General features: G+C 34.4%; 1 protein-coding gene across 4 annotated transcripts; it reads right to left on the bottom strand.

Moving 5' to 3' along the window:
* Positions 1–1,362: 1,362 nt before the first annotated feature.
* LOC112568732 lies at positions 1,363–11,596 on the bottom strand. Of its 4 annotated transcripts, none has more exons than XM_025246196.1 (9): positions 11,405–11,596; positions 9,278–9,610; positions 8,585–8,718; positions 7,795–7,966; positions 6,648–6,896; positions 6,039–6,155; positions 2,907–2,978; positions 2,613–2,696; positions 1,363–2,465 (listed from the first exon to the last, which is right to left on the bottom strand). In XM_025246196.1, the coding sequence occupies exons 1-9, from the start codon at positions 11,466–11,468 to the stop codon at positions 2,416–2,418; spliced, it is 1,275 nt and encodes a 424-aa protein (XP_025101981.1). In that variant the 5' UTR covers positions 11,469–11,596; the 3' UTR covers positions 1,363–2,415. The 4 variants fall into 4 exon arrangements, with proteins under 4 accessions (XP_025101981.1, XP_025101980.1, XP_025101979.1 ...); XM_025246195.1 differs by having other exon boundaries at positions 1,364–2,465; positions 2,886–2,978; XM_025246194.1 differs by having other exon boundaries at positions 1,365–2,465; positions 2,877–2,978.
* Between the last annotated feature and the right edge of the window lie 2,077 nt (positions 11,597–13,673).

The following is a 13,673-nucleotide window of genomic DNA, read 5'->3' as shown; positions in this document are numbered from 1 at the left end:
GTAATTCTTCTATTGAGAGTAAGAATGTGTGCAAGCTAGCAAGTGCTTTTTGTGTTTATTGTCATTCTTATTTACACAATAAAGCTCTCATATCTCTGTCTATCGTCTGACCTTATTCTAAAATGAAGCGTTGTGCAAGAACTAAAGATGTTTTATACAAAAATACAAAGTTTTCTTATTGAACAAGATCGACCACCCGTGTCTTACCCTCTATGTTAATCGAACAGAGTTCCTTCCCTTTGAATGTATACCAGCTGAACAATATTAAATCAAATCAAAATCAAATCAAAACAGACTTTATTGTCTGCCCAGGAGGACAGAAATTTGTCTTTGCTCACATACCCATACAGACATTTAACACACAGTTAGAAGTAAAATAGGAACAGTGCATTAAGTTAGTGTTAGTTTTACTAACAGTGATATGAGCAGCAATAGTTTACATTAACAAAAACTTAAATTATTTTTGCTAAAATATTATTTCCCTTTATCGTTAAAATTAAAGAAAGGGAGTAAAAATATTCAGGCAAATTTTAAATCTTTACAAAAAGTAGGTAATACTAATTACAGGAAAATGAAGGCAACTGAACTCAAGAGGATGTTATCTAATCCTATTCCGGGTGTTCACATTTCACTGCTGAGTAGAGGGGACAGTGTGCAGGTTGAGATAACAAAGGTTGTTGGGGAAGTGGATGAGTGTCTGATTTCGCTTGTGTACGGGGCCTTATCTTTTTTCAGGAAAATTGTAATGCTCTCCGCTTGCTATTGTCTGTTGACTCCTGTCTCTTTGTCCCCTCATCGGGAGAAAGATATTATCTTGACAGAAACACCTTCATGCACACAAGCAAATAGACAGGATAAGAAAAATGTGTTTGAAAATACATGGGTACTCAGGTGTAGCTTAATTTAAAAAAAAATAAAAATTATATCCCACATGCAAGTACAAAACACACATGCGTGCGTGTGCTCGTGACCATACTGACCCAATTTTCATCTCTGTGTTATCTTTGTGTATGTCTGCGCGCGCGAAAGTGTGTCTCGGAGCTGCTTAAACATTAAGTGTGTATTTGCTTACGATGAGGGCGTTGTACTTAAGTGGCAGTCTCTGTGGTATTTAGTTTTTTTTTCTCTTGTAAAAAAGATCTAATTTTATAAAACATCGAAATACTTTTTTTTACCGCTTAAAGAATCCTATGTTAAAGGTCAGTTGGTCAATAAATATTTGTTCACAAAGAAATGACAAATCTTAAGACGCTTTTTAATACGTTAACTATTTATATATAAACAAAGATAATTAAACAAAAGAGAAAAGACACAGAGAGGGAAAGACAAGAGATAGTTGAAGACGTTAAAGCAACCTGGTTAACTACTGGCAGGGAGGAGCTTAAGGAGGAGTTTAGACCAAGTAAAAATAGTTTGTTTATTTAGGTTTGTGCAGTGTTAGGTCAAATCCTGGTCCGGGTATTCTGCCAATAGTGTGTAGCTTGAGATGACAATATGTCATGTGGTGTGTCACTGCATTCTTTTTTTATTTGTGCTGGTTGCCACTGTGGGAGGCGATTTACATCTTAAGTAAAGTCCGTAGATCATTTTTCCTAAACCTTTTTCCTAACATTTCTAACACACACACACACATACACTGACATCTAAATAAAAGTAAAGCGGAAAGAATGGAGACAGTGAGAAAAAAGAGCGACATTTGCACAAAAGACCTCCAGACCTTTATTGCATGGAACGTTTGACAGTCATGACATGTCAAGAACGTCTGAGGATTTCATAGGTTCTTAAATGCAACCGGTGTTTACATAAACATCATTGAAGACAGAATTGTGATAAATGTAAACCACAGGGTGGGTCACATAAAAGAAGGCCGTGATATAGCCATAGTTGCTAGTATGGCATAAAACACAAACAAACAAACAAACAAACAAACAAACAAAGCCTCGTCCGAGCGTTTTATAGGAAGGAATATTCTGTTAAGTGGCCCACTTCGTACTTTGCAAGAGAAATAGAGAAAGAGCAAAATAAGGAGTCAGACATCTGGAAAGGAAAGAAAGACAATCTTTTTGGTTCTAAAATAGTTTCAAAACTGTTTAAAAAGTTAATGCTACCAGCTTTGTAGTGAACATGTATGTCTGTAAATAAATTTCAAACGTTAAAAAAGCCTTTTAACAAAACAACCAAAAAGTCACAATAAAGATTTAATATAGTAACAATATTATTCTGTTACAGTACTTTCATCGTAAAAAAACCTTTTACTTTTAGAAATATTGTGACTGGAACAAGTCTATGTTCATCACCAGCAAATGGAAAACAAACTTTTTATTATTCATATTGTACTCATTTTCGTCCAGCACCATTTTTCAAAATGACTTTCAAGCACAGCCAATTTTAATTTCCACCGCAGTGTGTAAGCTTTTAAGGACTTGAAACAGTCTGAGACGTCCTCGGCACAGCAAATATTGCAACTAGAAAAAATAGAAAAAAAAATAATATAAAAGTTTCCAAAAGATAAAGGTAAAAACTCACGAAAGCTAACAAAATTTAAAGTCAATAGATTTGCAGTGTTGCACAAAAGGTTTGTAAAGATTATTTTTTGATGATATTACTTATACCTGTAGGTTGTGTTGCACTTGGACTTTCCAGAATCACTTCCTCGTAGCGATGTTCGTCCTTTGTAATCATGCCATCCCTAATTTCTGATTCAGTAGATAGAGATCGTTAAAAAACAGTACGGTTATGATTTGTGTACAAGAAATTACGAATATAATATAATAATAAAATATGCGTTTTACTGGAAAACAAACTTGAATACAAAAAATAAAATAATAGTGTATGCTAGGTGTAATAAACACACTGTAGCTTTGATGATACGTCACCTAATGTACCTGGCGAATGGGGTGTGTCACCTGATTTCTGGGTGAGATCATCATAACTGTGTTCGTTGTTGGCAGGTCGTCTGGCTGTGTCGTACAATGGAGCTACAATTATAAAGAAATCCTTGTTTTTATAGTCATACGGGACGATACGCCAGGCAGAAATATGTTCCTTGTGTAGAAAATATGCGACCATTAAAACAGAGCTTTGTAAAATGTTTGTCAGCATTACGAGTGCTTTTTGTTTAGTAATGACAAATGTGTTTTTGTCCGACTATTAGTCCTATAAATAACTATTTATAAAAATAGTTAAAAACATTCCTACTTCTGTAAAATAATTAAACAGTAAAAATCAAATGAAGAAAAAGAAAAAAAAAATTAAAAACAAAAAAGATGCTAGGAGGAGTAGATAACTATAATATAATAAAATAGGGAACAAATTACTTGTTTTAAATGTAGTAATTCGAAGAACATACAACAGGACCAAAATCAAATTAAAAAATAACACAAAGGCTGAAGAGATGTCATTATTTTATTTGCTTTTACTTAAAACCAACATCACAATCAGTATTTTATGAATTTCCAGGTAAGGTACAAACAAGAAAAACTGACAGTTGGCTCAACAAAAATACTCATACAGCTCAAACATTCAATATAAATGAAAATCTTTTGTCACAATCTTTTATTATGATTTTAAAAACTTCACAGGCATTAAATACTGCAAAAAAAGAGATGAGTAACAGTATTCAAAGAAAGGACAACATTTAATGTTATAATATTGACATGCATATGTTAAACTTTAAAAAAAATAAAATTTCCACACACTAGATAAAATTACCTGTACGGTGAAAGATATTAGTTATATATATATATATAGATATAGTATATATTTAAGTTTACATATAACACATAAACTTAACTTTTGATAATTGTCAGAAGCAGTAAACTTTAAGAAAAACATACTTTAAATTAGCCTAGAGCGTTGTTCCCTGTATTTTTTTTTCGCTCGGTTACTACATTGCATATCAAAAGTTGTTTGTGGGTAAATCAACTGCCATCAATCTATTGCTTAAATCAGTTTTATAAAAATACACTTTACACTCATTCAGAATATTTGTTATTAAAGTAAATGTTTCCACTGTAGTGTTAAATACAGTTTTTATACTTTATTCATGTTGCAGATGGTGGTAGGTAGAAGCTTGGTCCTCCTGTGCAGTCCGATCCTCTTCAAAGTGTAGGGCATGGTACTCCTCTTCTGAAATCCCTGCTTCATGATTGTTCTGTTTAAACATGCAATTTATTGGTAATATATACATACCTTAGAAAAAATAGCTACAGCGTCTAGTAAACAATACTGCACTATCAAATAGCCCATAATAAAAGATGATGATGATGATATGATGATGATGATGATGATGATGATGATGATGATGATGATGATGATGATGATGATGATCTCTTACCAATATTTCTGGCTTTAATCCTGTAGGCGTTACAGCACTGGGAACCACGTGGTAGACACCCAAACCAGAATCAGTCGGTACTTCAGTGACATTCATGTAGCCTAACCATTGAAACGACAAACAAAATCTTTATCGATCTCCTATTTCAATTTTACAGTCCTTTATTATCCAACTAAATAAGGTAAGTATATTTTTGTATAGAAACACGTTTTACTTAATAATTCGCTTATTACAACTTACAAAAAGGTCTTTAAATCATTTCTTTGTATCTAAATTCTTTTGATATTTATATATTACAGCTTTGACTGCCAAGTTGGATGATTAATTAACAATTTAATACTATTTACTTGTCTTGTTACCTACAAGGGCACTAAAACATGATGTTTAAAATTGGTGGATGGTTTCATTACTTTTACCTGGTATTTCCCTGATATTTCTTGTTCCTGGTGTCATTGGTTTGGATTTCATTGCCGGCGCGACTGCAGTCCTCCATTCTGTCGTTTCCTGCTCGCCCTGGCTCGCCAGGTTATTTCCTTCACTGTTTATTTCAGAAACTGCATCCTCCTTAGTTTCACAGATTGTTACATATTCGCCATTGAGGTCACTAGATGTCGTTGTCATAGCGACGGTGTAGAGGTCGCCGGACGAAGCCGCCTGGCGCCTGATGGGAATCTGTGGCTTGGGCTTGTTGACCACTGCATAGGGCGTAGCTGGTGGCTTCTTTCGATGAAAGAATTTGCAGAGACATTGCCAAAATCTCAGGTTAATGTTTCCTCTTCCACACTTTCCTGCAAATCGACAGCAAGCTGTAGTAAGCTGAGAGCTTACAAAATTCCAATAGCTTATACAGTTTATATTAATATATGTTAAAGTTGTATTTATAAAACCTAACCATCTTATCAAATTAATTTAGAAACAGACACTTCATTTGTAATATCTTGTAGCAAAAGGAGAAAATACTACATGCATATAAAACACTACACTTTAAGTTTTATTGGTGAGGCTTCATTAAAAAATTATAGCCCGAATATTTTAAATAATTTTGTAGAAGATTTCTGCCGCATGTAACATATATTTTGAACTATAGACATACGAGGATATTGGAAACATTAACATGCACGCAGGCATTTTCACACACATATAGTATAAAAAATGTCTGAATAAAGTTATTGCAATGCAAAAATTATTACTAAAAAACAATCATATTATTAACTGTCTTAAATGTGCTGACACTAAGGATGGTACACTTATTGTTTATATTTAATTAACAGAAAGGTAACTCGCCTGACTAGGAAAGTCATGTTTCATGGAGATGTTAAACATTCCGGAAGGGAGTAGAATCATACCGCAGCTTTCAACGACCAAATGACAAGTAGTACATTCCGGGAGAAAAGTGTTTGAAAAACGATTTGCTAAATTTCGCAGTAAAATTTTTAGTTCGTCAAACGACAAACTTCTTTTAATAGTGCATTTTTAAAACAAATTGTATATTGTATTTAGTGGAAGATTACAAAGAGACAAAAGCAACTTAAAAAGAAGACATCCGGATAGATTATTTTTAAAAAATCTTATTTTTAGTGCAATAAATAAAAGCACTATTGTTTATAGATTAAAAGAAATGGAGACAGAGATTTTGACGGTTGGAATGATGGAGCTTTGGCATTTTATAAAAAAATTGTCAGCAAGAATATCAAATTCAAACCTTTCCGCCTTTTAACGATGTAAACAGCGATGACAATTCCGATGATAGCTAGAATGAAAACAGCTGCCACACAGCCACCAATGATGCCTCCTTTAGCGTTCTTTTCTCTTTCGTTTTCTGAATGTAAATATTACAAACAAAAACATATTATTTTACATTGTGTGGTAGTATCTGATTAATTTAGAATGTAACATGTTACAAATATTAACCGATCTAATACTATTAAATGTTTTTAAATTATATATCCATCATCGATATAGAAACGGAATTTTACAGGACAAAAGCACAATCACCTTCTCTTATTATAAACATCAACCTTCTCCTTACTCTTGTTCTTGAGGTATGTCACTTACAAGGATAATACAAAAGTCAATCATTGTCTACAGAGGTCTGGTATTGCAAGTTTAAGGAGAAGACTTTATTACTTAACTTCACACTGCTCTATCGACTAATAAGAGTGTAACAGACAAAATGATGCTTCCTATGTTCCTCGAACACCAACTGACAAAGCCATGCAATAACTGTTTTTCACTCCTTTACACATATACGATTCATGCACTGAAAAAGATAGACCAAAGAAGCTTTATAACAGACTCAAGATATACTTACCTGCTATTCGCAAAGTGTAAACAATTGTGCGGTTGATATATCCGTTAGGACCCCATATCAGCCGACATGAATAGTTGATGGTGGTATTTTCGGGCCGAATATCTTGGAGAAATAATGTATCAGTACCACTTCCATCCCAAGCAAATTCGGCAGGTGGAGTTCCTGGATTTGAAGACGTACATTTGCAGCTGACATTGGATCCCACAAAAACAGTTTCTGGACAGTCGTGGCTAGGTTCACCAGGAGGAACTGGACACACATATATATATATGTAAATTGTAAACTCTTTAAAATATTAATATCATGTGTTTAATAGCTAATTATAAATTAAGCTATTTTAATTTCTGTAAAGATTTTGCTTGAACAACAACTTCTTAGCGAAAAAAGTTATCTAGGATAATCTATTACAAAACAAGCAAGATTTCAGAAACGGGGCGGTACTGAAAGAAAACAGGATGGTCATAAATAACGGAAAGGAGAAATAAAAGTAAATGGTCCAAAACAGTGATAAGAGTATAATAAGAAAACCTTGTAGAGAATACAAAGGCAGCTGGAGAAGGAGGCTGGTAATTATAGCATTATAGTATTATAAAACCTCTATCATAATACAACTCTTAAACAGGATACGAGAAAAGAAGTTTTTAATTAGCAGCTTAGAGTTATTTTTAGACGATATCATACGGAACTGATTTTTAACCTTAAAGTCTCTTACTACAGACGAGAACTTGATTATTGTATTGAATTATAAAACCAAAAAATTTAATTTGAATAACTGCTTATTAAAAAAGAAGTAATGAAATGATATCATACTGAATTTTGTTAATTTATTTCTGTTTTGAGTGAGGATATGAATAAGTAACTAGTTGTAATATTTATGACAGAAAATACATATAATAATGTAAATAGACACAAGTACAAACCTTCAATTTTATGTACTTATGCTAAGTCCTTTTATGACGTGACGTGTGTGTTTATATTTTATGTAGAATTATCTAAGGAGTTGGGAGACAATCAATTCTTGAAAACATTATTCAAAATAGATTGTATTTGTACTTTAAATGGGTATTTTTGTAAGGTAGAAAGAGTGATTAAAAGTATTTAAAATATCTGGTATTTAATCTTAAATTAGCTAACCGTATCATCTTACCTATATTTATGGTTTTATAGAAGATATTCTGGGAACCAGGATCTATATCCATACTGTAGGTGTAGCTGCCCTGGTCAACAGGCATATTTTGACTAAAGGAGCAAACTCCTCTTCCGTAAATTCTGGAGTCCAAGACATAATAAGTTATGGTATCTTGAAATCTTTCATGGATCTGCAATGTGTTTGAATAAAACGAGTTCAACAGATATGACAATATAATGACAACATGCAAATTGCCATAATGTATAAAAATGTGGACGTTAAGACCGAAGCAATATTGAAACAGGAGACTAATTGCTAAATAATCAAATATTATCTTCCTTTTATCCATCTTATTGTTTCAAAGGACTCAATAAATTAAATGGATCAAGACACGCATCAAAAGAGATAGAAAAAAATATTAGTATAAATGCTCTATTTCTTCAGGATTGCTTGACATCTTAATTGGATCTTACTGCGAAATTTCCAAAGTTAGGTCAGTTTGTTTATTTTAGCTTCTGTTGCAGTCTTGAGCTTTGTTATAACTGACACATTATACAATGTATGGAATAGCTGCATCAGATCGTCTAGTTTCTAAAAGTCGTGTTCTTTAACATGATTTTTTAAAATCTGTAAGGAGTTATACTTGGACATGGTTTCCTTAGAGAGCGGTAATATCATGTTGTTGTTATTGATCTCTGTGTATTAGAAAGTCTGTCATTAGGAAGGGTGTGTGATTAAAGGGATTGATATTTTTCCATATGCATTCATTTTCAATTAATTTAACTTAGGAAATCTCAGGCTGGAGTACCTTCGTATTGTCTTCGCGCCATATGCAAGTATAAACACCATCCGACGCGTACATCCTTTCCACTGCGCATGAACCGTATATCTGCCACTCTGAGACCCGCACATCGCAGTTGTCACCAACGATGATAGCAGGTGCTGTTAAAGCAACAGTGACATAATATTATTATTGATAATATAATTTCAAGCAAAGCACTTTCAATGACGATAACGATGATGATGTTGATGGTGCATGTTTACTGACTGATTTTTAAATTTTAATATTAGAATGAAAATTCGACATGGCTACGTTGTTGCAAATCAATAAAAACAGATGATAATGATGATGATGATTGATGATGATGATGATGATGATGATGATGATGATGATGATGATGATGATGATGATGATGAAGTACGTATGATATAAATTCGATAACAACGTTTTTTTTAATGATATGAGATTTAGTTACAAAAACATTGCTTCTACGTACAGTTTTGAATAGGCATTCCTTGAGTCAGTCCCAAATTACATACAAAGTAAAACATTAATATAGGTATAAAGAAAACTTCTTGTGCAACTTACTCTCGACCGGCTAGGCCGTTAATTTTTGTCCTGTGAATCACGTAAAAAAGGAAATGACTGTAGGTATATTACAACTCATACTCATTAGACAGTTAAAGCCTGACAACTATATTTTTTTAGAGTCCAACTCACCGATTACCCGTAATCCACATGTTGCTGTTTTTCCCGAGTCGGTATTGCGACAATGGTAAGAATAGTTTTGCTGTCTTGTAACATCGCTGATGTCAAGTCGACTCTCAAAAATCCCTGAGACGGATGTAGTTAATTTGGATAATGTTATTGGTAATTTAAGTCCGATGTATATGCCACACCCTGTGACATTGCAGTAACCAATTGTATTCCTCGGCCAGTTAGAGTAAGACCAAGACCATTCTACCCTGGTTTGATATTGGCCGCAAATCAAAGTCACTTTAGTTTCCTCTATGATCGTTCTTTTTTCATCAGAACAGTCACGAATATACATAGCTGAAACACAAACATTTACATTCTGTGGTAAAATAATCCACATGTTAAATACAAATTATAAATCATTGTATCCTTTTTGAAACTTTCTAGCTCTTACTTCCCCACATATACATCCTTCCCTCCTTCTCCTTTGCAATGCTAATTCTTTGATCAGTTTCCTATTCCTTATTTCCATAGATATCCATAATATATATATATATATATATTCCTACTAATATAAGTACCATCAACTCAATTTACCTGTCGTAATTTTCTACCACTATCTTAGATCACCTTAAAGACAAGCCAGTGCATTAGTGTGTGTGTGTGAGACCTACAAATCGCTTGCACTTTTTACCGATCAATGTCAATTTAATAAGAATACTGGTTTTGATTACCGAAGTTTAGAGGCTATGGTGTGTAAATTCTTGCAGAGCGCTTTTGTTCTTTATCATCTGTAGTCTTGGATGATAGGGATTAATTAAAATAAAACAATCGTGTGGATGTAACGTGTGCGGACGTTTTGCCGACCGGACGTTTCGCCGCCGGACGTTTCGGAGTCGACGTTTTGCCGTCCGGCGTTTCGCCGCATTATGTCAGAGAGAGAGAGCTTACTTACTTCTCAAAGAATGAAAGTAACTACTAGATTACACAATAATTCTTTATTTCAAACAAATTTTACACACAGACTTCACAGACAGTTCACTTTGATTGTCACAGATTATGCGCAACAGCTTTGAGAAAAAACATTGATACAATGGCGAGAGAAATGTGTGAGCTAACGGTTCACATGAAGAGGGATAGTGAGAGAGAGTTCACTGATACATTGATACAATGGCGAGAGAAATGTGTGAGCTAAGGGGCTTGACTTCGGCTAAAGGTCCCGCGTGAAATGCCGAAATGAAGTGCCCCGCGAAGAAACGTCCGGCGGCGAAACGTCCGTCGGCGAAACGTCCGTGTACCGGATGTAATTCTTTGATGCATGTCTCTTACTTTTAAAAAACACCTACCTAGTAGAGTTACCTACAGCAATAGAGAGAACTCAACCTTTTGTATAGATTAGACCTTGGCCTATTTCAAGGAAGGAAGAAAGAAACACAACAACAAAATCCTGATTACAACTGCTTATGTTAATTTATTATAAGGTAAAATATACCACAATTTTATCATGATATGAAATAACACTTTGAGAATTGTAGTTGGATGTGATCCAGAGGGTATTCATGTAAATAAGTGAGTGAGCAGATACGATATCTCCTGTCTGCTGAGTATAAGAGGTTCAAAAGCTAATCAGCTAGTATTTAGAACTTGTTTCATGTGAAACTTGTTGTGGTATTTGTTATTGTAAAGTATGGCTTCTCACATCAACTACTTCTTATACATAGTTATTATTTCATTTAGGTCACTAATGGCATACAATATATACACCAACAACATCAATATAACTCTTGGTGTAGAGACCCAGACTAAGGTTGGTTGATAGTTTTGAAAACTAAAAACTGAGAATGCGTTCTATGCGTTTGCTGTCCTTTCGTGTGTCCTCTCAGAAGAAACTGCAGGAAGCAAGGTGTGATCATAATAAGGGCATTAACAACCAAGTGATACATTGTTTGCGTGAAGCTCTCGCAAGCCTTTGTTGTGTAGTCACCTAGTTACATCTACACAGGGCTAAAGGTTATCATTAAAAAACTAAGTAATTCTAGAGAACCTTAGATAAAGATATAGAAAATAAACACTATTGTGTATTTGTCACTATAGTCTTTCGTTGTTATAGTAAAGCTAATATTTCGACAAATAAATATAACAGCTTATTACCTGAGTCGCCCTTTACAGAGAGTAGTGCGAGACTACAAAGTATCCACAGACTCCACACAGCCATCACTTGTCTCACTGTTAAGAACTACAGATGTTTACAACACAACTAACAAGGCAATGTGAACAGTTAAGCTGAAATCACCTTCACCTGTCACACAAACAACAATACTGTCTGTGCGTGCGACCTCTCACTTCAAGTGGTGGTGACACACTGGGGACAGGACTGGAATCACTTCCTTCTTCTATTTAAAATGTCTCGTGAGGCTTATCACGATAACAGGACATTTGCACATCGTGTTTCTTGGCAGTTACAGGTTGCACCCTTGTCAGGATTATATTTCGTATAATAGGAGTATGTTTTCAACATATTACTTATATCATATATATTAAACATGTGAACAACCTTTGACAGTTTCTTCTTGTTATTATGTAGACATTTACACAGAAGTAAGCAATGATCAAAACTCGCTCTGTTGTGTTACAAATCTTAATCCTGTATACACGTAAGTTTGCGAGGGAATATAAGACACCGGCCTTTACCGCCGAAAAGCAAGATATTTTCTCCACATTGATAAACAAGTCTGAAACAACTTACTACACAACCTCTCTCTTTCCCTCTCCTTTCTTCGGTTAGAAAAAAGCAGGGTTTCTGGAGAAAAATGTAGTTGCTTTGCTGCTAGAAAAGAAAGATTACAGGAAACCATAAACTAAATAAGTTGCAGACTAGAATATGTTTATTTTCTTTATTTTGTCAACTAGCAATGAAGAGCAAATGATATCAGTCAAATAATATTCCCTGTTAAAGAGACAGACCACATTCAAGAAGCACTTTTTACTCATAATCCACAATATAACATGCGAGTGATACTGCAGCTATGAAGAAAAAAAATCTGATCAGGGGAGGTAATGCTTGATAATAATCTAGGTTTAAAAGCTAGGGTTCTCCCCCTTACCCTGAGACGAACTCGTGCACACACAAACACAGGTACTGACACACAGTTTATTTCTGTGTACTACATTACTAGGTTTAAAGGTCAAATGTATCTTCATAGACAATGTACATATGCTCTCTCTCTTTATCTTAACGGTTCAGATCCCACTATTTAGCAGTCCTCAGTGTCCTTGTGTGAAAACCTGTGACTCACCAGGTGTGACTGCTGCAGGTGTAATTACCAGCTTTTATTACACGAGAACTCGTTCCAAAACATATATAAGAGTTAAATGCACTTAGGCAGATGCTCGTTCTTGACCATCTGAATCATTATTATTTTTTCAACTGTGTATGTTGTTGTTGTTGTTATCATTATTGTTGTTGTTGTTTGTGTGTGTTTCATTTAGAAGTTTTGCTCAGTTACAAAGCAATCTCAATTTTTTTGCATAGGATACTAAAAAAATAATAAAAGTTTTAGTGGTGGTAACTAAGTTCAACACTTCAAGGATCAATTGTATGAATAAATAAGCTGTGACAGATGTCAGATCACTTGATTAAGCAAAGTAACTTAAGCTCATCACAGATGCTTGCACAGACATCATGACACAGAAATCTCGCCGTGTCTGACTAGACATTACAGTGCCTTGTGTGCCTGAAAGGCAGTTTAACAAAGTAGTTGATTTGTTGATTTTTTTTTCACTTTGTAAAGGGACCCCTTAGAGTTAGCCTGGGACCCCTTAGAAATCTGAGGAAGGGGTCCCTGGGACCCCAAAGAATTTAGCCTTAGCAGAAGCCCTGCCTATTTACATACCCTGTTTAAGAACTTCATAGGACTGAGATAACGAGGAATAAAATATAACTTCATGCATGTAAATGAATTTTGCTATAAAAATTTTAATAAAATTTTCATATATTATGCGATTTTGTGTACTAACAATAGTAAATGTAGGAATCATAGTATTCATGTTCACTTTTTCGCTAAACAACAATTAAGTTTTTGATTGCATGCGAACAAATTTATTTAAATGATGCTTGCGTGTAAAGTAATTTAGCTTCATGTTCCATCTGTGTGAGTGAGCACGCATGCGTAAATGTATGTGTGTGTGTGAGTGCGTGCGTGTGTGGAGGTGGGGAGGCAGGTAGCGTGTCCTCTTCACGTGTCCGATTTCTCTTAGGTACGAGGCATTGCTGTGAGATGAATTACCTCTTTCAGGAAAATCGTCTTGAAATTGTATTCTTTCCTGTCTGTTTTTTACATCTAATTGTTTAACCTTCAGCTTTATCGGTGATTTTATATCTATACACTCAGCCTTATGCATAATCACAAAAATTAAGCAC

This window comes from Pomacea canaliculata, linkage group LG7 (genome assembly GCF_003073045.1).
Source record: "Pomacea canaliculata isolate SZHN2017 linkage group LG7, ASM307304v1, whole genome shotgun sequence".
Classification (NCBI taxonomy): Eukaryota; Metazoa; Mollusca; class Gastropoda; order Architaenioglossa; family Ampullariidae; genus Pomacea; species Pomacea canaliculata.
This window is presented reverse-complemented; position numbering and strand designations above follow the sequence as displayed.